This window comes from Cydia pomonella, chromosome 11 (genome assembly GCF_033807575.1).
Source record: "Cydia pomonella isolate Wapato2018A chromosome 11, ilCydPomo1, whole genome shotgun sequence".
NCBI classification, from domain to species: Eukaryota; Metazoa; Arthropoda; class Insecta; order Lepidoptera; family Tortricidae; genus Cydia; species Cydia pomonella.
In genome coordinates, this window is record NC_084713.1 from 21,280,208 (window position 1) to 21,307,847 (window position 27,640).

The window sequence follows — 27,640 nt, forward strand, 5'->3', positions numbered from 1 at the left end:
ACCGCTTCCCATCAGTCGGCTCGTCTGCTCGTTTGCTGACATAAAAAAATAGTTTGTACTATCAAAATCATTGCAAAGTTAGTTTGATCTAATTCTAGTAATTGTACCTGTGATGTACCTAATCATGTAACGGCCGACGGCCGTCTCGAAGTGAACGGGTAGTAGGAACTGTTACTCTATTATACGTACAAAAATCCGTTTGTACCAACTGGAAAGTCTGAATAATTTAAAATGTACACGCTGGACCCGCCTGGAGCTATGCTACACTAGTAGAGTTCCTTTTGTTTTCAATTTTCATTGCAAATTCTGTAAAAATGTTTTTTGCTTGCTTTACACAGAAGACCAGTTAGGATCAGGACTAGGATCTAATGATGAGATCGTGGGAAAATCTACAAAACTCTTGAATATTTCTATTCTCCCCCATTTGTATGTATAGCAATCTGTCAGACTTATATAATGTATATTCTCATTTCTTTATTAATTTATTTTTCTTTTGTATGAATTCGATATGTTTTCTGAAAGAGGTATTTGTATGATTTTATATGACATATATATATTTATTTTTTATCAATTTTCTATAAAGAAAAGTAGCTACTGTATGTAATTGCATGATTTCTATAGTTAAGTAATCTAAATTGTATTTTATTTTTCTTATTTAATGCATGTTAATTATAAGATGTAATGTTTTGAAAAGATGTGTCCCGCCGAGTTTCTTGCCGGTCCATATTGGGATACCCTCCTCCAATTGAGGGGGGATTTAAATCTTCTCGGGTCAAAGGTGTAGGGTTAGAGCCGGTGTGCTTTATTTGACGTTCATAAGCGCATTGTAATATGCCTACTTGAATAATAAACTATCTTTATCTTATCTTTATCTTTATACATAATAGCAAAAAGCAAAGATGTACAATACAATATAGAGATGAAATGGGGGAGGGGGGGAGATGACCGAATGAGATGCTCTTACGGAACGTTAGGAGTAGCAGAGAAAGCGCTATTATTGTTTGTCCTTGTCAGTCTAACTTGTCCTTTCTGCCTACTTTTATGGTGGGCAGAACCCGACCAAATTACGTAGGTTGTTTTTGGTATGTTGTCAAGAATGTTAAAACGTGTTTTTAATTTGGTCTCATTGCGTATGTTCTGTGTACATCTATACGATCCTACCATATATATGGCAATAAGGTACAGTTACGTCTAAAAATATCGGTACGAAAAAAGTGCCGAAAATATGTATACTCGACCTTATTGCCCATGTATTAAGTTAGTGTATACATAATATGTTTGGCACTTTGTCTGTATCGGGGTGAATCAACTTTTTTTGTTTTGTTATCCTGTCCCGTTGTCCAAGGGACAACAGTGGCACAGTTTGTTTGAAGAGACGTTGTATGCCGTTCTATTAACATGCTTAGTAGGGGGCCCATTATGGACATTGGTTATAACGACCACAAAAACGCAAGTTTGATACATTTAAGTACCATAAAATCAGTATTTCAATGAACTTTTGTCCCCTGGACAACTAATAGTAACCATGGCAACGAGTGACGCTAAAAAGTTGATTCTCCCATCGATATTTTCAGACGTGTCCGTACCTATTGATAGTATCCGGGCGAAAACCTATTCTCCTAGGAACCGGTAATAGTCTATCCTTACCAAGAAGCCATATAAACGCCAGACAGGGCGTGCCCTAGACACATAAATACAACTATGAACCCTCAAGTACGAAGTTGACTTAAATTACTTTAGTCCTAACTTTGTAACAATATATTAGCCAACGTATTTAATACTTCTTAAAAATTACGACCTGGGATGAGTTGCTAATGGGTACTGGGTATAGCTTAAAAACTTACCATTCCTCTTAAATATAGAATATCATCAAATTTAAATAATTTTCGACCGCGAAGTTTGAGAGAGACGGGGGTTGTTTTAGTTTCGTGTGTTGCAAATTTATAAGTGACATTGAATTGCCAACAGAGCAGTAACCCTAGTGTAAATTTATTCGATAGCGAAACGTGACGTACGCGTTTGCGTTAAGTCTCATTTTGTATGGGATTTAGAAACAGCGCGCCAAGCGGGACGTTTTGGAAACTCAAAATCCCATACAAAATGAGACTAAACGAAAACGCGTACGTCACGTTTCGCTATTGAATAAATTTACACTAGGGGTACAGAGCATCGTGCTTATATGTACTATTGAGGCGTATGACGGAGGGACGGAGCTTATCAAAGGCTTTTCACTTCTGGTCCGATTCGAAGAATGAGATACGATAACGATAAGTTCTGATTTAGATAAGTTCTCATTTAGTACATATCGTTTGTATGTCGTATAATTGACAGAAGCAGCTCGATTCGGGCAACCAATGTCACTTTGACGTTAGAAATGTCATAGATAGATCTTATTGGGATCACAGTGGAATCGAAATTAACGTCAATTTTGACATGTCCTTTAGTTATCGATCTTTTAAAGATCTTTCCAAGATTTTAAACGTGTCTTAATCATTCTTCGAATCGGACCGTTAGTACCGGAAAGCGTAAGTTTAGCATTTTCGGAAAAGGAAATATACAACGAAGGACGACACTTTGAAAATGTGATTTTCAAAAAATTAAAAGTTATTACGCATTTTTTTACCCACGACGGAACGGAGACGGTATATGGTTATATTTAAAATAGAGATGGCAGCCCCCGACGGATTTTCTTGTTTTTTTTTTTTTATGGAGGATAGGCAAACGAGCAGACGGATCACCTGATGGTAAGCGATTACCGCCGCCCATGGACACCTGCAACACCAGAGGGGTGAGGGGGGAGGGGAGGGGTGGTTTTTTTATTAAGTTCATAGCATAAAATCTTTATGTTCGGGGTTTCAAAATTATTTTATCCTTTTTCAACTACGTTTTAACCGTCGTGGTTTTTTTTTCAAAATTCATAATTTTGTTTTTATTTTCAATATAAATACATAGTTTTGAATTATATGTTTTAGTTTTTTTTAATCAATTTTTGAAATCGGAATTCTGCTGGTGGACAACCTGTATTATCGTGAAAATATTCACCCCAATCGGATAAGCTTGTAACCTTTTTTTTTTCTAGGGGGGAAAATGCATTCCGCATACCACCCGGGTGCGGGGGGTGACCCGAGTGGTTATGTGGGACTCCCGTCTAGGCTAATGAGGCCGACGGTATACCCACTAAAAACCCCCCATATGCCACCTCGCCGCCTTATTGGTGGGGTTACAGGAACGCTTGCGCACTCATCCGCGACCCCACCGGCGGCAGCCGCCCGCGAGCGGCTCCTTCGCGAATGCCCGAAGGCCCTTCACGCTAGGCGCGCCTGATGGTTCGACGCGCCTTCCTCCTCGGCCTCCGTCCTGCAGTTTAGTGCATCTGCACATATAAAATTAACAACCAACCATATACTTACTTACTAGTTTGGCGCAATGACCCAAAATGAGTCTCGGCCTCCAACACAAGAGCTAGCATGCCATTTTACCCGGTCCTGTGCGGATTCACGCCAGTTTTCATTGACGCCGAGCTCACGGAATAGTACATTTCTATAGAGGACGGGAAACGAAGGGTTACATGCCAAGTAGATATAGACGGCCGAGCGTAGCGAGGTCAGATAGGGATACGCGGCCGGCAACCCCGTTTCTCGCCGAGATTTGTATAGTGCTTTACTCAAACTTGCAATGAAATAATAAAAAAATAGGATAATGATGATGATGATTATTATTATTGTATCTCCTTGGATTTCACGGGCCTATAAATCCCGGTCTTTTGATAGGCTTGCGCGGGGATATAGATCCAACACGTAGAGGCCTCTTGGAGAGCTTTAATGTCATGTAGAACGCCTGCTGGAACCCGTTCACGGGCGCAACAATAGACACCCATGAACCGGTCGCAACAGGCATTGGGACTATTGTAGTAAAGTGAACAGTATAACGGTCTATGGATTGAAGTTTGGGAGGACAATGAGACTGGGTTATTGCAAAGACGTCCGGACACCTGCCATAACAATGTTTTCACTAGCCATCGAGGCAGGCGGTGACTCGCCGCCCACTAGATGGGCCCCTGAAAATGCCGTCGTGAAGACGACCAGGAGCAACACCGGTGTGAGCGGCTCAGGGGTGTCGAGAGGTGTACGCCGCTTTCTACCCAGTGGCTGATAACAGCCACTGTGCCAACTCGCGTCTTATGCAAGTTTTCACTTCCACCCCTGGAGCATTTAGCTCCAACGACTCCTCTCTGGACGGCCAATGAAGGCAAGCCAGAGCTGAGAGTCCTGCGGGTCCCCTTGGGGTCCACTCCGACCGACGAAGACACGCCGGAGACGGAGACCCTGACCGACTCTCGGGAGTACTCGGGTCCGTGGGGTCGTTACTCCCCAACAGCTCGCCACAAGCTGCCCTGCGGTGTGATTATTATTATTATTACTTTCGGGGTATTGAAAGGGGAATGAAAATTTGATTATTTTTGCGCTACGTCGCACGGTTTAGGAGATACAGCCCTATAAAGATTTCTGCATGACTGAAAAAAAAAAAGAATTTATGGGGCTGTATCTCCTAAACCGTGCGTCGTAGCGCAAAAATAATGATTGTTTTTGTTCCCCCTTGAACCCCTGCAAATAATATTTAACAAACACAAAAAAGAATAATGACAAAAAAAGAAAAAAAAACATAATGGCAGAATTTAGCTTATAGGTTTTTTATGGTTGAATGCCAAGACGTGCCATAATTTGACGTTTAAAAACAAAAGAAGGTTGCCTTATAGGCCTAGGTGTGTAAGGCTGTATGAAATTCCTTTACATATCATCATTCATCGCACCTGATATGTAGTATTTCCGGACCTAATTTGAAGTAAGTCATGTCAACATTTCATAGCAAGTTTGAGAAAATGTACTTCCACTCTATCCGCCTACTGATACTTACAACCAACCACATAATACACCCATTACCAGTCGGTAATGAACATACATAAAAAATATATATATATATTCCGACGAATTGAGAACCTCCTCCTTTTTTTGAAGTCGGTTAAAAATACCCGAGCAGACATCTTGATGCAAGCATAAAACAATGAAAAGAAAACCAGTTTCCCTAGACCCTTGATCATCAAAATTCTAGCATAATTTACATAAGATATTGAAGTTTAATACTTCTTCAGGGGTCTTCCTATTTTGGTGATTGTTATTCGGGAGACACATCAATTATGGAGGTTTATTTAAATAGTGATGTTGCCATTATATTACTGAAAATACTTACTGACGTTAACTTATTATCTATTTTAAGATAGGTATTTAGTCCGTTTTGATTTGTCTACTTCTTTGTTAGCCGTCTCCCTTATTCAAAAGATTTTCAGCAAGAGTTCGTTTCTCTGCGATAGAACTGCCGGTTTTGTAGGTACCTTTATGTAGTTTATAACTGTTAGACCCTATAAAAGCAAGGCTTTTTTTGGTTTAAGGATATATATTGAACAATAAACATTTAAACAATCAATAAACAAAAATAAAAAGATGTTTTTTTTGTTGCGTATCCGACATCTAATATTCGATCGGACAATATGAAAAAAATTATCAATGTAATTATTACCAATACCGGTAAAATCCTCAACTAAGATATTCGGTACATCTCTACAATAGCCGCGTTGGTACATGTCTCTAAGCCATTGCATGTTTGCCTTAACAAATATAAGATTAACATGAGCTTACAAGAATAAGGAAGCGTATTTACCGAGCGACGCAGAATCTGGAGATAATGATAATATATTATCTGAGAAACTCTTGTGTTATATGGCACTGCTTCTTGCGTGTTCTTGCTAAATTGCATGATTCTAGGTCAAAGGGTGTTTATGTTTAAAGGAAATGCAATGGTCAAATAATTAAGAATTGTATGGCGTTTATGAATAACGCTATATAAGTCCTGTTTTAATATAAGATTAACATGAGCTTACAAGAATAAGGAAGCGTATTTACCGAGCGAGGCAGTATCTGGAGATAATGATAATATATTATCTGAGAAACTCTTGTGTTATATGGCACTGCTTCTTGCGTGTTCTTGCTAAATTTCATGATTCTAGGTCATCATAGGGTGTTTATGTTTAAAAATAAAGCAATGGTCAATTAATTGAGAATTGTATGGCGTTTATTTTTTATTATTTTATACTACGTCGCGTCGGTGGCAAACAAGCATACGTTCCGCCTGATGGTAAGCAGTCTCCGTAGCCTATGTACATGCGCGTTGCCGACCCTAATCCCCCCCCCCCCCTCGTTGAGCTCTGGCAACCTTACTCACCGGCAGGAACAACAACACTATGAGTAGGGTCTAGTGTTATTTGGCTGCGGTTTTCTGTAAGGTGGAGGTCCTTCCCCAGTTGGGCTCTGCTCTAGATCTGGAATGGCATCCACTGGCTGTGCCCTACCACACAAAGCGAGATGTAATTCACAATGCCCATACTTCTCTTTTGGACGTAGTTTAAGGACGTACCCGGGTCCAAAATTAATTTATGAACGCCATAAGTCCTGTTTTTAATAGATAACAATGTGTAAAAAAACGTGAAAGTTAAATTAGTCTCATGACTCATGCGACTTCGAAAACAGCTCCAACTTTAACCGTTTAATATAATGAAAGTCTCGTTTGACCAGCAAAAGTTCGGGCTAAACAAAATTGATGTCTATTATGGACCGAACTTGCGGTAGTTTGGTCATAGTTACAGAATAAAACCGATTTGTCCAAAGGCAAAGTTTGTGAGGAAAAACTTACTGAGGACATTAATATAGAGTTAGTACGAGAAAAAATAATAGAAGTATGTTAACTTGTACGAACTTAAGAAACTTTGCCAAGTGAACGCTATAGTGAAATATAGACAACACTACCCTTGTAAACTGTGAAACAAAACGCATCGTTAAGGTGATAAGGTGTCGTTTGGATGTCAACTGCAGCTTGCATTACTGGTGTATCTTTTAATTTCCTTGATAAATGTTGAACACGGCAAACTATCTGGTGCCTGTTTCGCACTGAGCAGGTTGGCGTGTATCTTGCCTCATCAGCAGGTAAGGGCTAGGTACTGTAATAATGAGACGCCTTGATTGTGGTGGAATGGAAACACTCGTCGTAACATTCAGCCAGATTACAACCCTTCATTATCTACCAACTCATCATCATTAACTACCTTTAATGTCTGGCACCCCCCGAATGCTCTTCTGCAGATCTTTATTCAGCTGGCAAGGCAATAGTTCTGAATTCAAATCTATAACTGATGCCAGTTACCTTCAAAAAGACTGTGAAGATTTCCAACCTTCACGCTACTTGTCGCTGGTCCGTTCGATGATGTGCTATGGTCTAGAATTCTGGGGCACGGCTGCGAAATGGCAGCGTGTATTTATTTTACAAAAATGTGCAGTACGGATTATATCATATGCCCTACATGGAACCCCTGCTAGGAAACTCTACATAAATAGCAATATAATGACACTCACGTCAGAATACCTATTTTACATAATTAAATATATTAGAAGTTAAATGAATGTTACATCTGTTACCAATAAAGACGTTCGAAAGCTCATGTATTACACAAAAATATGTTGGGACTCGACATGCTGTCGACTTGTGAAATCCAACAAAACGGTATCTAATGCGTAGGCCAAGCAATAAGAAGGTATAGATGGAAATTCTTGAAACAAAATTTTTGACTCCGTAACTTTGTTTAGAATAGTTAGGAGGTGAACATATCAAGAGTTCCCGGCCGTAGACCTTGAGCTGGAAGGAAGGGGGGGGGGGGTATACAAGGTCGAAAAACTTGACTTAAATAATAAAACTTGTCACGTTAATAAACTTTCATTATGTAAAAGTGGATATACGGTAGCGAAACGGCCAAGCCATATATTTTGACTAAGGAGTAGACTTTGTGAAATTAGGGCTTGTAGAGTTAGAAGCTTGGCTCTATAAGAGATCTGATAACTTTTCGACAGTGCGAGCCCTATGGTCTCGTCTTGGCTACATTTTACATGAAAATGTTTTTGATGTGATTTCATTTCTTTTTGTAAGTCGCTTATGACAATATTCCAACCCCTAATTTAAAGGGTTGGGGTTGAATTACATATCTCGACCCCGAGATACGTACATATAGATATTTCATACAATCTAATTTTTTTACTGTTTCCCCATACAAATAACAACCCCTTTTCCCCCTAACGCCCTTTTCCTCCCCCTTCCGATTTTAGGGGTTGAAAACTATTTAATTCTATATCTTTCCCCATAACAGAAACTAACTACATACCAAATTTTAACTAAATTGGATCACCGTTATTTAAAAAAAAACATTTATTTCAGACAATTGACAATCCATATTTATAAAATTAAATAACATTTAAAAACATACAATCATATTAATTAAATACTATTACACTTTTTAAAAAATCCATACAAATCCCCCCCCCCCCCCCTTTTCACCACCTTAGGGCCGAAAATGTCAATTTTTGGAATTTCTCTGTTGTTTGTGTACTAATACTATCCTACATACCAAATTTCAGCTTCCTAGGACTTCAGGAAGTACCCTAAGGGTTTTGATGATCATCAGTGAGTGAGTGAGTCAGTGACGAAATCGGGTTTCTTAGATATGAATAAAATCTAAAGTATAAGTAAGTAAGTAAAGCTATGCAATTGAAATTTTATATGCTTAATAAGTTAGTGTGACGACACATACAGCACATGCTTAATAAATTAATAAGTCTACTATTAACGTTATATGCCGAGAATTTTGTTTATCTGGTATAATCCAGACCCAAGTTATAAGGGTTAAAAAAAACGACGAAGCGCTTCGAGAAAAGGTAGGTAGTGTCCTTGCACTTCGCTTTGCTCGTCTTGGCGGGGGCGCCGCCGTGCCCCCAGATATCGTATCCGTCAGACGTCTGGGAGTTGTGTCTGGCCGACGAACACAAAGAAGTTTTATCCTCCTGTAGGCCTAAGATGGTCGGCTCTTTATCATTTGTCACCATGCCTGTCCCGTTCTAACAAGTATGTAAGCGCGAAAGTGACAGGCATAGTGACAGGTGATAAAAATGGAACCATGCTGCCAATGCTGAGTCCCTGTGATATGACAAAATAGTATATAAGCATTTTTAAGATCTATAATCAGCGAAAGGCACGCGCTAAACATCATACTTAATCTATAGATACACGTTGAGCTTAGCAATCTAGAATTTAATTTATCAATACATTGCTTCACAATTGCGATGAGAATACGAGTAATTACCGGGTAAACCTGCTTGTATCGTACCTATTTCATTCGTCATTAGTGCAAAGCACTTAATGACAAGTACTAAACACGTATTCATACAGTACCTTACCCATTAAACACTATCTTGAATTCTAGAGACTAAGGGCCAGTTGCACCATGCCCATTTGATGTACTGATCATGTGTAAAAATGGCGCTAGCGAATGCTAACTGCATATTTCGGTTGCACCACGCTATGTGTCCGTTAAAAAGTTACGCTGCCCTTAACCGGTGGTAGAGCACTGGTTAACAGCAAAGTCGTTCGATAAATATGGCGGCGCTTTTTGGAAATTGTCCGTATTTCACGAATTTATGTTTGATTATTAAATAATTTGAGTAAAAAAGTAATGTAAATTATTAAAAATATATTTATAACAATAAAAAGGTGGAAATATCTAAACGCAAAAACGTGTGATAGTTGTCATAATGGTTTTAAATGTCATTTTAGTTGCGAGACGACTTGTGTTTCATAAAATACATTAATTTGTTCTGGATATTCAAAGAAAAGGTGTGTTTTAAATTAAAATCGAGTGTAGAATCAGTTTAAGTTGAGGATAAGACCAGATTGATGCTATCACATGTTAACAAATACGTCCCATAAAGTGAAACTCGACGGCATGTAATGAACACTATTTATCGACAGACTGGTCATTAAAATAAATTTAAAACGCTCTCTGTTTATTGGAATCAAGATAAGAATGTTATATCCCTTAGAAATATTAGTGGACTAACTATAATATTCGAAAACAGCGAGATGACAACTATAAACATATACAAAGTCGGCCTCTGAAAATCGTAACCCACAACAGAAGTGAACTATATTTATAACTATAAACGCACATAAAACAAGATGCTACATATGAAATCAAGTATTTTAGTGTGAAGAAAATGTATTGGACAATTCCAGACCAGTCGGCATAATAGGTTATATATAAGTGGGCAAAATGTGTACCTAATGTAAAACTGATAATAATACTTCAATTCATACATACTTGCTTGTGTTTTATTTGCTTTTACAACATATCTTATTCATTAACCCTAGAAATAACAACTTTGCAAGTAATGAACTAAAAATAGTATTATTTATGGTGATACCTATTTATATTAATATTTATTAGAATACAAAGTTACAATTAGATTTAACAATTAACAGCTCCAAAAATCTACATTTATTTTGAGTGTGGGCTACCTGGGTATCTCTTATCTTCAATTATTACATGATACCTATTATAGAGTCCCACACCCATTAGCGACATATATGGCATGGCAGGGCGTCCTTCAGCATATTGCCGAGGCATCCCTACACATTGAGCTCTGCTTGTGAATGTCAAGGTATCCCTCTGGAATTTTCAGGTTTACCACAGTGTCTTAGACATGCCAGATGACATACTTACCTTGATACTATGCCAAAGGATCTCTTACTGTGTCTAGACAATAGTGGCCTCCGAGCCTAATAAAGTAATTCTTCTGGAAATATCGAATATACATGAGAACAACTGAATAGTTTAATAGGTATAACCTGCTGTGGCAGCATGGTTCCATTTTTATCACTTGTCACTATGCCTGTCACTTTTGCGCTTACATACTTGTTAGAACGTGACAGGCATGGTGACAAGTGATAAAGAGCTGACCATCTTAATTGTTTCCTTTCATACTGGATAACATTTATAAATATAACAGCCAATACCTGGGTTAGATAAAATATATGAGTAATATGGCCTCCCTTCTGTCACCTGAATTTTACTTGTATTCAACCAGTCATACAGTGAAGTTACATATAAATAAATTACAATGTAACAATTGTATGTAACCCTAGCCATATATTTGAAATAACATAACAGTAAATTAGTAAAAATATAATCCATAGGTCTTAATTTGCAAAAGAGCATTACAACATACTTTAGAGAATGTGTAAACCCATTATTTTTAAACCTGACTACACATTTATTATACACAACTGACTACTGACAATACCCTACCTACATATTAACCTACCAGTCCCTATAAATCATCATTTAAAACCTAACATACCTAAATAGCTCTAAATTCAGTCATAATAAAAGGCCCTCAGATTGATTTTATTTGTTTTCCCTATACCAGTTTTTCAACAGCCCATGCATGTTTCATAAATAATTTATATCATGATCACCCCAATAAAGAAAAAAAAAATAGTTGGAATAAACAAGTGAAGTCACCAGTATGACAGAAAATATAATAAGTAGGCACTTAAATCTAATTGTGAAATAATATATTATATGTCAATGAGTTGTTGATTTCTCTCCGGATAACCTTTTACCTCCATTAGTCACTACCTAAAAAGGATTTAGTGTGAGGTAGAAAATAAAGTAAGATAAGGCAACTAAAAATATATTTTATTGTCAAAAATGAAATTCAGATAATATTTATAATACTTTATTTTTCGCAAAAAGTTTTTCCAGTTAATCTAGTGTATGATTCTTGGATTTCTTGAATCGATTCACTTGTGTGTAACTTTCATCTTGTATTCCATATCAAATGGTGTATATCAAATCTGAAAAGAAAGTACCTAACATGAAATTATTATGCATAAAAATATATTGTGATCCATTTCAACCAATGGCAAAACCATTGAAAAATCCTTAGGTTAAGCAGGTTTAAATTAAAGTACAAAAGTAACTCGAATATCTGCTACTACCAGAACTAACAGTGATGTATTATTGTCAACAATATATGTAATTGGAAATGTTACCCCAACTGTCGGTATTTGGGGCATAGTCGTAGGTAGCGTAGGTAATTCCTTGTGCTTAGGGCTCTGAAAGTAGTTAGGGATACGTATTAAACTAATAAGATAACTTACCGGGCAATGCAGCTCCTTGTTTGATTCGGCTTTGCAGCTTGGAAAGCATTTGGACACAGAACAATCGTAGTCAGCAGTTTCACTTTAATGTGCCATTAAGATACATTGTTTTTAATATAATCATAAATATATTCAAGATTGGCATGGCATAAATTGTGTTATATTTAGATTTAAAACCTGAAAAGAAACTAGTTCGCGCCTACAAAAGTTTTCTCGTTGTTGAAAATTTTGACAACTTTGACATTTATGACTGGGTTGCTATATGAAAAAATAATTCTACCATAAAACATTTGGTAGGAACGCATTCATAGTATGGCCACACGGTTAGCGTTTACTTTCTGTTATTTTATAGTTGGTGCAACGCATTTTATTTAGCAATCGATAAGACCCCCACGTAAGCGTTAAAATTTAGCGAACTGTGCTTACGTTAGCAGGTGGTTTGGTGCAACTGGCCCGTAAACTGTGCTCAATGTTGTTCTAACTATTTACAAGTTTCATGAATAATTCAGAGGTTCCAGATACGTTGGCATCAAATTCACTTGGAAATGTCTTTGATTAAGTATTGCAGAGGAGTGACATACTATCACGTTTAGTCGGCTTCAATAGGTAATATTCCTTTATTCATAAAATTACAAACTGTACATCTCAAAAGGGTATTCGTGTCCATATAATTAGGTCGATGTCAATTGAGGAACGGGGGTTGAGAAAGTCCCATTTTTCGGTTTTTCGATTATATCTCCGAAACTATGCGTCTTAGCGACATATCCACTTTTACATATGAAATTTGATTAATGTGACAAGTTTTATTACTCCCCCCCCCCCTCTTCACCCCTTCCAGCTCAAGGGCTACGGCCGGGAACTCTTGATATGTTCACCTCCTAACTATTCTAAACAAAGTTACGGAGTCAAAAATTGTGTTTCAAGAATTTCCATCTATACCTTCTTATTGCTTGGCCTACGCAATAGATACCGTTTTGTTGGATTTCACAAGTCGACAGCATGTCGAGTCCAGCATATTTTTGTGTTTTTGTGTAATACATGAGCTTTTGAATGTCTTTATTTATCTTCTAATATATGTAATTATGTAAAATAGGTATTCTGACATTGAAATCACATCAAAAACATTTTCATGTAAAATGTAGCCGAGACGAGATCATAAGGCTCGCACTGATGGTATAGTATATCCCTAGCTATTTTAGAAAAATACTAAGCGACTAACTTACAATTCAAGTACTCTCACTTTTCTGTTCCTAATTCAACTCAAGATTATATATTTCCTCCACAGGTGGCGCTCACTTCGTGAACCCCTACACCAATGACGAGCCAGACCTAACCCAAGTATGGCTAGAGCTCCCCACCTCCCCCGTCGCTCTGGGCGGCGACGTCCACGTCCACGTCCACGGCGCGTCCACGCCGCTGCGCCTGCGCCTCGCGCGCGACGACGACGACGGACGACTTCTGCTCGCCGTGATGCCATTGGCATTAGATGCTGAAGGCCGCATGACGCTCCCGTGCGGTTACTTCACCAGAGGTGGAATGTACTACGTTGAGCTTTTGGCGGACAATTTTGTGAATGATTATGATAACAATAGTGTTAGTGATGACAGAGTAACAAGAGATGCGACCAAATTAGGAGTGATCAGTGAAGTGTCTAATGATAATAGGGTTACAGATAAAAGAGACGTATACAAAGATGAAACTAACAAAGACAATGAAAGAGTGACAAGAGATTTAAATAATAAAGTGAGTAAAACAAAGAGAGTAAAGAGACAAGAAGAAGGTAGGATAGTGGAAACTGAAGATGGAGTAGTCAAATCGTGGAGTTTTGATGTGCTGTGGCCGTCAGCGAAGTTAGATGTGACTCCGGAGCAAATACAGACGTATCCGGAGAGGCAGGTGACAGCGATATTGGAGTTTCCGAAAGTTATGTGTGCTCCGTTGCTGCAAAGTGCGGATTTCTGGCTCGAACTGTTATATTGTGGACATTCGAGTGGAGGAGCAGTGCTGTGCGATGGGAAGAACACCAGCTCTCACGCCCACGTTTTGTATTCTGAACAGGTAAGAAAAAACCGCTTACTTTGCTTTACTTAGTTATTTCAAGTGGGCATTTTCCGAAAATCACTAACAATTGCCTATAATGCGTGAAAAAACCCCAGATCCTCTACGAAACCTAAGCAAGGTCATATCTTTTGCTACATACTTCTACTTACTGGCAATCCAGAAAGCTTGCTTCACTTTACTCTTCATCTACTTCCTACTTCTACTTCTGCATATGTTTTACCTACTTCCTATATAGTTTTATTAAGATCGTTTCCGATATAGATCCGTTAACCTTTGTCATTTGCTTTTTTTATTATTTAGAATTCGTAGTCAACAGGAAACCCTTACAATTTTGTGATGCTTGTCTATCTGTCTGTACGTACTGCAGTTAAGCTGAATAACTTTTATTCCTAAAAGTATGTTTACAGCTTTCTTTACAATCTAAAGAACATAATGGTACGTTTTCTTGGCATCTAATAAAAAACATGGTCATCCATCATCTTGGAGAGCGGAAATATTATTCTACGTGAACAAAATCGCATACTCCGCTTGGTAAACGATGGAAATAACAACCTAGATAGTTTAAAGCACTTGAAGCAGTTTTCTGCAGAAAATGGAGTCTAGAAAAGTTAGAAAATTTGCTTGACCTAATAACTTGGAACTTAAAATTCATTGTGAAACGGTAGCGAAATCTTCTTAAGGTCTGGGTGCTTAGCCAACATGCCAATCGTTAACGCTCCATAGCGTAGCGTAGTCATTTCTCTCTTACTTACTTACATATTAGTGAGACAGTGGCAGTTGCGTTTCGTTCTTCGCTACGCACCCTGGAGATACCTTCATGTTATTGGTACAGTTAAAGAGTGAGACTTCAGATATGAATTAAATATTAGGTCTTCAAAGAATAATTTCATGCTTAGTGGAGTAAATAAAAACATACAAAACAAGGTCATATTTATTTAGGCTTATCAAAAGAAATTCGTATCAAAGGAATTACAAACAACTCCTTGGCATCATTTTGTAAAACAAAGACTTCATCAGACTATAAAAACACATAAGTTAACCTACAGACACAGAAAACAGAAACCAAAGTTCGTTTATTCTAATTAATTGAGCAAATTTTAGTACGTAACTAGCTATTATTAATAATTGCTAATGAGGAGACGCGTTCCACATAGATTTTCTTACATTTTTCGTACATCGTACATGACCCGCCTGATCTGACGAAATAACGATAATTCTTCTATGAAATTCCATTTCGGTAGAAAACATTTTCCACTAACGAAATAACGATAATTCTTCTATGAAATTCCATTTCGGAAGAAAACATTTTCGACTAACGAAATAACGATAATTCTTCTATGAAATTCCATTTCGGGAAAAAACGTTTTCCACTAACGAAATAACGATAATTCTTCTATGAAATTCCATTTCGGGAGAAAACGTTTTCGATTTAAGTCTTTCTAGTGAAACTAACCGTGAATCATTTAAATCTGTTAATATGTTATATGTCTAGCAATAACAATTGTATAGACGTAAGAGAATCCTAAATCGCTGACACTTTCACATCTATATATGTATACGAATTTTGCTGTGTGGGTGGTTTTTACTCATGTACAATGGCACAACCATACCTTTGGTTGGTCATGAGATTTTTCTGTGTTACGACGACTTTTTTTTTCCTAACAAAAATCTATGAAACTAAGGATCTTCGGAATCTGTTTAGGACTGTCCCTCCCAAATTTTACGATTCTGTGTCGACATCATAAAAAGTTATCATCGCAAAAGAGAAACTCCTTATGCCCAACCACAAGTATGGCGTAGTTCTATAGTGCGAGGCCAAGAAAACACAAAAATGACCCGTACTTTAATTTTATCCAGATGCACGGCTTTCCGGGTCGCCGAACGATGACGCTGCGTTGTGAACTCTTCGGTCAGGCTGGAGACTACGCGCTTACACTTCGGCCTGCTGCCGCTGGGCCTCAGGACCTCGCTACTGCCTTCGTCAAGGTATGTATTGATTTAAACTAGCACGATCGTCGCTCATTATTTATACTAAAACGGGACATCGCGTGAACTTACATTATACATACAGACGTCCATGATTGCGTTGTGGACTGTTATAGGACTGTTAATCCTAGAGACAACGTGCAAACACTTCAGCTATCTGCGGTCGCAAGACCTCTAAAAAGGATGGATTGGACTGTAATCTGGAATAATAAATAAAAAGGAAATGTATCTTTGATGTTAACAGTTAATTACAAAATACTCAAAATGAATACGTGTAATTTCGCATCAAAATGTTTCCTCTTCTACTTTTTCCTAATCAGCGGTGGCAGCTTGGTTCCATTTTTATCACTTGTCACTATGCCCGTCACTTTCCCCCCTGCATACTTGTTAGAACGTGACAGGCATGGTGACAAATGATAAAAAGCCTACCATCTTAATCCTACAGAACACGATACCAAACATGCCCTTAAACAGATCCTCACTATTTTTGTTAATCCTATATTTTCAGAAATCACTTTATCGTTTTTCACAACCAGGACTCCGATTCCGATTTAACAATTCGTTACGACATATCATTTTGATATGACCTCGAAGATCGCTCACGCTGAGAGGTGCATGTGTAATGAGGTGAAAGTCGTGTGTGAGACGCGCCCATCATCAAGGTAATAGAAAACCAGATCAAAACTACTAAGTGTTGGAATGATATCCCCCCACCTGTGCGCGAGGCTAAGAGTATCCGACGGTTCAAATCAAATCTAGGCTTAAAAGAATAGATAAAGAATAAGATCCTTTATGTATACCCATTTTTTACAAATAAATAAATAGTACCTGGGCGACCGAGCTTTGCTCGGTTATAACTATTTATTGTAATATGGTGGTGTATAGGTGATAATCTTAACTAAAAATTTTTACTAAATTAAACTTGTCTAAAACAATAAAAATTAAAAAATTATATATAAACTTGAACATATAAAAAAAAAACAAAAGTTAGTCACCGGGCGAGATTCGAACCCGTTTAGCAGTCCGCGTCTCAACTCAACCCGCTGGACCAGACGGACAGTGGCCGGCAACAGGAAATTAGCGACCATATTCTACGTCGAAAGAAAAACGCATGAAAACTCGAAAACACGCGTTTTCCCAAACATAAGACTAATCTAGATTGATTGTTTACCCCCAAAAACCCCCATATACCAAATTTCAGCAAAATCGTTAGAGCCGTTTATATATATATATACAAGAATTGCTCGTTTAAAGGTATAAGATAAATACAAATAAATAAATATAAAAGTTGTATATGAATCCAGAATATACACGTTGCCAGCCCGGTGAGGGATGCCTTCATAAAGTTAACGTTTAGGTAAATACTAACTCCATGATATACATGTTATTTACTCGTATAATTCTGTTCCAGTGTTAATTACCCCGTAAAAACTCTTATTACCTACTAAATGTTCTCATTTTTTAATGTCAATTGTATAATTTGCTAAATAATACCGATACCTCTTCAGTTAGCTGACCAAGGGCGGGTTTAAATCCAGCAAGCTGTACCCGCACCTTTTTCATTGCTGACACTATCAAATTGTTGCACATTGTTGAGATAAATACTTACCTATACTTTGTACAGTCAGCATCAAAAGTAGCGGATCAAATAAGGTTTCATAAGTATCTACCAGCTTAACAAAAAGTGATGTCTTTAATATAGAGCAACAAAAACTATAAAAGATATACGTTTGAGCGTGAATTTTAGAAATGTATCTATATTTGGAAAAGATATCCGGAATATCAAATACTTTTGGCGCGTTGTTTCATCCGTTACTTTTGATGTTGACTGTACCTATGAACATGAACTGCTGTAAAAAGTAATGAAATAAACGTATTTGTATTTGTAACAAAACTAAAAAGAAACTGTTAAATGTTGAAAATGACTATATATATGTTGAAAACAAAACTCCAACACTCATCTGTTAAACAAGTTTGCGTATAAAACGAAAAGTACGCGGCTCAAAGCTAATAAACATCATTCACTGGCCGAATAGACCGTCATACCCTTCTTAAACCTTCGGAAAAACGTGAACGATCCACTCAAGACCAAAAGGTAAATCAAAGAAGGAAAGGTATGTCTCTTAGGCTGTTTTGGGCTTGAGAATTTAAGAAAGTAACCCTTGCAACGCAGCAGGGGCGCCGATAAATATTAAAGTAGCCACAGGTTGCCGGTTGTTCGCAAGATATATGGCGATTGCGTTCAATTTGAGTGAGAAAAACGAAATAAGAATGCTGTTTTTACTGAAAGGTTCGAATATTTAGGGGCTTTATCTTTAACCTTTGACGAAAAAAGCGTAAGTAAGGTTTCCTGTGAAGGAACAATTGAGAATTATTTCAGTAGCCTCAATATTAACTTTGGGTTCTTGAAATTTACTATCGTCAAATCGTCAGGGCCATCAAGAGTATTTACTATATGTAATATAATAATAATTCCGATAAGCTTGTGGCGACCTGTTGGGGAGTACCGACCCCACGGACCCGAGTACTCCCGTCGATCGGAATTGATCCCAAGGGGACCCACATGATTCTCACCTCTGGCTTGTCTTCATTGGCCGTCCAGAGAGGAGTCGTTAGAGCTATATGCTCCAGGGGTGGCAGACCGGTTCATGGGTGTCTATTGTTGCGCAGGTGAACGGGTTCCAGCAGGCGTTCTATATTACATTAAAGCTCTCCAAGGGACCTATACGTGTTGGATATATATCCCCACGCAAGCCTATCAAAAGACCGGGATGTGAAATCCAATAAGATATAAATAATAATAATTCAGCCTACAAACGTCCCACTACTGGGCATAGGCCTTCTCAATTTAGTACAATAATTTTTAAAACTGTTAAACCGTGGTAAACTTTGAACTGTGATGTTTTTAGATTTTTTGAATTTCACCAGTGTATTAAATATTCAAAATAAAATATTTATTACCACAAAGAATAACATAACACAGGAAGAAATATACACAATAATAAATACCTTAAGTAATAATCATACTTTTTATTTCCGTGTTATTGTAGATAAATTATAAAAGTATCCACAGGTAGCTGACCCTCTTCAGTGAGATGTATGGCGATCGACCTCTCTGAGAACTTGCACTCGGGAAATTCTCAGTTTACGGAGCGTTGAGAGAATAGAAAAAGTTTGTTCACTTAGTTTACAAGTTTAACAATAAAACATTTTTCCGTGTAATTAAAACTTTCTCTTGTTTTGAAATAGATACCATTTACATAAAAAAGTAGATTTTTAGGTACCTATATGCTCTATGATGCTTTGAAAATTCAATGCCCCAATGCCCACTCTAAGACGTGGTTAGTGAACATCATAGAGTTTATAATATGTGTGTAGATAAAATAGTGTACATAACTAGGCATTAAAACACTCGTGTGGTCCTTTTAAGAAACTCACTACGTTCGTTTCTTAAACTCACACTCGTATTCTAATACCTTTCATTATGTAGCAGTCACATCAACTATTATAAACATAGACAGTATAATCATTATCAAACTTTTGGTTTATCAATTTGTTGTTAAAGGAAATTTGTTCCCTATGTATATTGAAATCAAGATCTTCATATTCAGTGTAAAAATATTTTAAAATGTAAAAAAAATATTTATACTGAGCTACGGAAGCCTTAGCCAACTGCCTAAGAGCAAACGCACGGATTGAGGAGGTTGCGGGTTCAAGTCCTGCCCAAAGCGTAACTTTTTTTTTCCTTTAATATAAAATTTGGAGTAGGTATCGCTCGCTAGACGTATCTGTTTGTTAAAAAATAACGAGTACTTTAGCATTTCAATATTTGTTCGGAATAGTTGGGATGTTCGGAGAATGTATATTTAATATTTCATGGAGGAAAACCACACATTAAACAATTATTATTTTAAATTATTACGAATCAACATCCAAACAGCCGCAAACAAGAGCATGATGAATTAAATACGAGTATCTACATATTCACAAAAACCGGCCAAGTGCGTGCCGCAAAATGGACACCATTTGTTATGTGTTGTCGAGGGAGTAAAAATAAAGAATATACAATTATCCAAATGAGATTTATTAAATACTAATCCTAACTAAAACTATACTAAAACTAGAAGGGCGCCAGGAGAGATTTGGTCTGGTGTCCGACCGGGGTTCTCTGCCTACCCACTGCCAGATCGGCTAGCTCAGTCTTTATGCACCGCGCACTGATGCGCGTCCACCAAAAAAGGGCATTACGGTACGCTAAAATAAATACAATTCCCTTGGTGAACAGTTTATGGCACTATATCTTCAAAAAAATATCACTCGCACAAGTGGGATGTCCAGATAGATTTATTTTCCATAAATTTCGATATGCAATATCGGCAATCTTAATCACTACACGAGTGGAGGATTTCCGTACCTTCATACAAATTAAAAAGCCATACCAGCAAAAAGGCGTATATCTTCCCGGCACTTACCTATTTAATGATAATTTTTAAGAAAAAAAAAACGACTTCAATGAGGGAGACCGGTGAAAGAAAGATTATTGTTGATTTTAGATTTCATACAATGAAATTAAAAAGACAGTGTTACGCGTAGTTATGTAGAAAAGGAGGTAAAATGTTGTTTTTTTTTGTCACTGCACCCACCTTGACGACAATAGGGTATTCGACTGTATTTAAAATAAATTATTTCACACCATGCATGAAATAAAGCACCAGATAATTATTAGAATGTGCCTTGAAAACCAAACTGCTTGACAAACATGCGAAGAGAACAAATTTCCAAACGTGAACTATGCGTCGTTGAAGAGTTCCGTTCGGTTCTGTTTATCATCAGCAGTTCCACTTCATCAAATGTCACTTCTATCTACAAATGTAAATGCTTGATTTGTTGATGAAACTACTAAGATCACTATATATATGCCTTTAAAAGTTGACGAGTTCCCTCGATTTCTCACGGATCGTCAGAACCAGAGGGCCTACCGCGAACCACGTTCGACGTGTTGCCTCTCTATCGCACTTGTAAATTCGTACGTAAATGTGACAGGGAGGCAACACGTTGAACGTGGTTCGCGGTAGGCCCTCAGAACTCGAACTAGACAAAATTGTCTTGAAAATTTAATTTGCTTCACAAGCGAAAGCGACAAATCGCCAAACGTGAAATATACGTCGTTGAAGAGTTACATTCTGATCATCATCAGCAGTTCCACTTCATAAAATGTAACTTTTTTAAATGTACATGCTTGATTTGTTAAAGAAAATACAAAAATCACTATATCTATGCCTTTCACATTTGAAGAGTTACCTCGTTTCGTCATGGATCCCATCATCACTGAGTTTTGGCAATAAGGCGACCAATCTGATAGTGATAATCCAATTAATTCAATAAAATAAAAAAAAATTGGTTCAGAAATGACGAAGTAACAAACATAAAAAAATACAACCAAACTGAGAACCTCCTCCTTTTGAAATTTTGAAGTCGGTTAAAAAGAGAACCTTTTTTGGTAACACCTTCTCCCCCTGTCAAACTCGGGGTACTTATATTTTTACCGAAGCTTTGAAGCTCAGACTTTACTAAAGTAAGGACGCTAAGCACAAATAATTTTGTACATTGACCCACCTGTTTCTATCTCTATTCCACGCACGTAATTTATTTATTTAATCGTATGGCTTCAAACTGGTCGCTTATATAATATTGGTTGAAGTGTAATAATTAATTAATTGCTTTTTGAGTAGGTACTATAATTTAAGATCTAGTTTCTTCACCCATCGGGCTGCGTTCACGTAACGCACGCACGCACGCATGCACGTAATTGTATTGCTGTCTCGCCGACTGTATGTATAGATGAATTACCCAATATTTTTTTCCCCAATCGTTATTATTCGCCTTTTTCTCCATATTGTTTAATTTCCAATTTGTCACACTTTTTTACTTCCAATCATATTTTTCGGTGTAGGCAATGTTTTACCAATCCGTATCGTTCACATACATTCAAATTATCTGTACAATATATTCCCCATAGTCTTTTTTTGCCACGGGTTTCAATTTCTGCACATTATTTTCCCTGTGGTATACATCCCTCTTAAATTCTGTACAGTGTCTGTATAATTATACATTTATCCCCTTATTCATAAACGTGTACTAACGTTACGATGCCGCTAATCATCGTTTGTCCCTTTACGACGTATTGGTATGATGGAAAGGGACAAACTGTACAGAATTTAAGAGGGATGTATACCACAGGGAAAATAATGTGCAGAAATTGAAACCCCATAAACGTGTACTAAAGTTACGATGCCGCTAATCATCGTTTGTCCCTTTCCATCATACCAATACGTCGTAAAGGGACAAACGATGATTAGCGGCATCGTAACTTTAGTACACGTTTATGAATAAGGGCGTTATTGACCTCTGCAAACGGATTCCCCATAATATCATACATGGAAAACAGAATTAGAATAAAATGACTTATTACCACGAAATGGGGCTGTAAACGAAATATGAGCTTTTACGCCCACGACAATAAAACATTTATTCCTTTTGTTTTCTATTGGAAATGATGAAAAAACGAGCCGTGGGGAGATTGCGTGGGTTCCGGCCATAATGGATTTAATTTCTTAACGGCCATCAAATCAGAATTCCATTCTGTTAATTAGAATTGGGTGCATTTCCTATATGAATATTTTTTTGTACGTATCTAGAATCAAACCAAGATAAGTTTGCATCGATTTTGATAGCCCAGAATGTGCACGGGTTATTTTAAACTTCTATGAAATTATGACGTTTACTTAACACTTGCACCATCTGGGCTATCAAAATCACTGGCGACTTATCTTGGTCTAACTCTAAGTAGTAAATAGTTAGTTACTTATTTAGTCACTTTTACAATATACATATTTTAGTAATAGGAGAAATGTGTTTCCCTTGCGCTATGACATGGGGTTCTTCAAGAAGCAGGTATTTAGGGTTCTCAAAGGTCGGCAACGCATAAGTGGCTCCTCCGATGTTGCTTATGTCCATGGGCGGCGATGACTGCTTCCCATCAGGCGGCTCGTCTGCTCGTTTACGGCCTATATATAAAAAAAATGTAGATTTTACCGTAATAAACTATTTACCTACTTACTACTCACTCCGTTGGCTAAGCGACCCAAAATAAAATAAAACATGTTACAAAATACAATTCTTACCCTTAAACAGGCAATTTTCGATTTTATATGGCAAAAATGACCACCCGATAAAACTGATTTTGAACTTCATTTCAAAATGACAGAGTTAAATTTTCCGTAATTTTTTATACTATACTCTGTATCCTTAGGTATTTAAATAGAAGTAAACAAACAATTTGTACATTTTCGGGTAGTTATAACATTTATTGGTTAGCCAACCAAATACAAAACCGCCTGGATCTGTCACTGTCCGACCTGACTTTAACCTACATTATATGATCATGTAATGTTTTTATCTACCTTCAACTGGCTTAAAAAGCCATTTGAGGGTAGGTTTTGTTTACTTTTATTTCAATACCTACAGATACATGGTCTGACATGGTTTCGTATCTAATATAACTTTAATATTTCAACCACGTGCCCGTTTTCTATTTCTGAAAAAAAGGACTTCACATGTAGTTATGTATTTACATACGTTAGACTTAAATCGACCGGGATACCTTACAGAAAACCGCAGCCAAATAACACTAGACCCTCCTCATAGTGTTGTGTTCCTGCCGGTGAGTAAGGTTGCCAGAGCTCAACGGGGGGGGGGGGGGGGGGGGGGGGGGGGCTAGAGGCTGTGACTACCCTTTGTATTGATTTCGAGCTCCCGATATCCCGGTCGATTTAAGTCTATTGAATAATGTAAACCGTGAATCATTCAAAACTGTTATTTACATACGTCGTTTGATTATAACATAAATTATCGCTAAAAGAACCAAATTAAAATGGCATCCAGTACTTAATTATACGCTTTGTATTTATTAATTAAAATATCCATTTAGTTTTGATAAAACAAGTGCCTAATTTGCAATTAACATTCAATATTAATTGCCAATAGCTTACGGGTATAAAGTGAAATACATTATTAATTAATATTTACCGATTTATTGAATATTGATGTTTGTTAATGATTCCGAAATTGGAATAATTTTGATGGACTTGTTATTGGTAATGGAACTTTGTGATAATTAGCTATAACCATTATTAATTTGAAATTAATTATTTTCAAGTTACTTATACACACACATACACGTCGGATATAAAAATATTAGGTACCAATTAAGTCTAAGCAAAATTTATAAATTAGACTTATTATATATTTAGAGATTTTTCACACGGTAAGACGTTAGCGAGCTATGGAGTTGACATTAGCAATAAAATTCAACTCATTCATACTCATACCGACGGATTGAGATTGGTATAAGGAAATCTCTGTTGTACGGAACAGGTTTATGTTTTCAAAATGACGGGCGTCTTACCGAGGTTTGAGCATTATTTTTTAGCTCCTCTACACGATGGCCCAGCGTACGCCAGTCCAAGGGACGCATTTATACGTTAAAGGGAGCAAGTGATATTGCTATCTCATTCCACCGCATAGCTTCGTCCCTTAGACTGGCCTGGGCTGGTGGGCCATCGTGTAGAGGAGCCCTTTAACTCTACGCCAACTATTAAGCATAAGACTATTTGTCCTGTAGGGCTAAGACGGTCGGCTCTTTATCATTTATCACCATACCTGTCACGTTCTAACAAGTATGTAAGCGCGAAAGTGACGGGCATAGTGACAAGCGATAAAAATGGAACCATGCTGCCACCGCTGGTTTATCAGTGGCTCACAAATCTCAGCTAATCTTATCCAGAAAAGACCCGCGTTCTTCCAAATGTCGTTCACAGCATTAATTATGATGGTTATAAGGTACCATTGACGTAGGATCTCCAAAATTAAAATTCAGCCAGCCGTGAACGCAGGGCATTAAAAATCGTTCCAGCAGGCATTGTAAAAGCCTCTTTTACAGACCTCACAAACTTTACGACTCCACCCGAATTGTAAAGTTGTTGCGACATTCCCTTTTTGAGATCCTGGCAGGGTCGCCATGAAATATAAGAAGTTCGTTGGTGGAAGGTTACTCGGGCAGAGTCAGGGTGGAGAGGCAGGAGCGTGGTAGATAAACAAGTCGTAGTTAAGTCCAAGTATATGAATCCCTTTATTTAATCAATGTTAGTCTATTTATACACATAGGTTGTCGCTGACCCAAGCAATATGCGTTTATGTCGCAGTAAACCAAAGTGTTACTGCTGAACACTAAAAGTGGCTAATTGCCATATTACACTTGACTCTTGACTGAGGACTTCCAGTTCGAGCGTTAACTTGAAAGCTAGCCTCGTTATTAATTCCTTTGTTTTTTGCTCATTAATATTGTTTAGTGTGATATCGATAGCTTTATTATACACTAAACTAATGTGGTAGTGTGCAGTGAATGGAGAATTAATCTTAAAACGCGTTTAACCACCATTTTGGAGTCAACGACCGGTAGTCCACGTGCTACTTATAAAGTCCAGTTATCGCTTTACAAACGCTAATAAAATCACTGTACGAGTAGACTGCCTTGTACTAACCGTACAATTTTAGTCGTATTTAAAGCTCCTAATACCTTGATACTGGCGAAATACCCACCCTGGGACCCGGGTACGTCCTTAAACTACGTCCAAAAGAGAGGTATGGGCATTGTGAATGTCATCTCGCTTTGTGTGGTAGGGCACAGCCAGTGGATGTCATATCAGATCTAGAGCCGAGCCCAACTGGGGAAGTACCTCCACCTTACAGAAAACAGCAGCCAAATAACACTAGACCCTACTTATAGTGTTGTGTTCCTGCCGGTGAGCAAGGTTGCCAGAGCTTAACGAGGGGGGGTTAGGGTCGGCAACGCGCATGTAACTCCTCTGGAGTTGCAGGCGTACATAGGCTACGGAGACTGCTTACCATCAGGCGGGCTGTATGCTTGTTTGCCACCGACGTAGTATAAAAAAAATAGTCCCACTGGACTGTAGCCATAATTTTTAAAGAAATAATGAAAGACTTTTGACTGCTTTTATAATTATTTAATATTATTTAGCTGAAGCTCTCCATACATTTTTGACAATACTTACACCATTTTCCGCTATTAAAAAAAGTTGTGATCGTTCAATAAAAGTTTTCATTGCCTTAAATAATATTATAAATGAATATTAGCAAAGAGAATTTGTTCAATTTGTTAAATATCAAAAAGTGACGCCATCTTATCGGGCACGTCCTAAAGGTTATGGCGCCATCGCTCGAAACGATGTTGCTATACCTTTGGTCTTTGATCTATTAGATGGCGCCACTTTTTGATATTTAACAAATTGAACACATATCAATGAAAGAATAAGGATCAAAGTCAAATGGCGTTTTAAAAGTTTTTAATTATGTGTCGAAAGATGGCAGTAAAGCGTCACTACAAAAATTTCTTCACAACTCACCTTTATTTCAATTTCTCTTTGATTATATTAAGTATCGCGGCATTTCAATATTTGACATTTGCCAACATGTGCGCAGTACAGCCAGCTGCAAAAATATGTATCGAGAGAATCGTCTCATAAATATGGTACTACGCTCTTATTGCACTGGAATAAGATGCTATGGGACATATTCTTGAGTAAGATGTGTACACCCATATTTTTAGACTTGACTGTACCTATAGTATTTTTCAATCTTGATGGGTACGTTGACGAGTGTCAATTCAATACAATTTAGCGAGATTTGGCGTTTATAGATTATAAATAATATGGAAATGACATTTGTCACCCTACTCATCAAGTTTAAAAAATACTATACAGCAAACTTACTAATAGTCCTTTGTGCCTAGTATAAGGCCTGAGTGGACGCTCGAGTTGGGCGTGCAGCGGGGCGGGGTATTTCCAATTTAAATGATTTACTGTGAAACCTTTTATTTTGAATGTATAATTGTAATGTTGTTTTCAGACAGGAATAGGAACGATTTCAGGAAAAGGTCGAGGTTTTTTTTGGCTTCGGTATAAGGGATTTACTCAAATAACATCATAATTAATCGTAGGTTGTAGGGAAAATACATTATTTGAAATATATTTTTTTTATCCTCCATCATTAGTAATGAGTCTAACGAGTGGGAAGATGGTAAAAATTCATTATCATCCCACTGCTGGTCCGAAGTTTCATTATATAAAACATCTTAACGCAAATTTAGATTTATATTAATAACATACTTACTAAAGAAAACATTGAGTTCAGTTCAGATGTAATTCTTTATAAAAGACATGATAAAATCCACAGAAATATATCCAGATAGAAGAAAAGAATTCACCAATTTGTAGGGAGACCAAGCGTGTAACATTTTGCATAGGTACTTTGACGTCACGAGCGTAATTTAGAGATGGGAAACATAAGCCGCGCGAAAACGATTCAAAAGCATCGGATTACAACGTTAGAAGCGGGAGGTTGCGTGCGTGCTGCGCGGCGA

At 37.5% G+C, this 27,640-nt stretch overlaps 1 protein-coding gene across 1 annotated transcript in view; it reads left to right on the top strand.

Annotated features, from left to right (window-relative positions):
• LOC133522492 (uncharacterized) overlaps positions 1 to 27,640 on the top strand; it is a 440,383-nt gene that overhangs the window by 362,096 nt on the left and 50,647 nt on the right. Inside the window, exons 6-7 of the mRNA XM_061857844.1 lie at positions 13,379 to 14,151; positions 16,012 to 16,140. Of these exons, the coding sequence (XP_061713828.1) occupies positions 13,379 to 14,151; positions 16,012 to 16,140 (902 nt within the window). The remainder of the gene's footprint in view (positions 1 to 13,378; positions 14,152 to 16,011; positions 16,141 to 27,640) is intronic.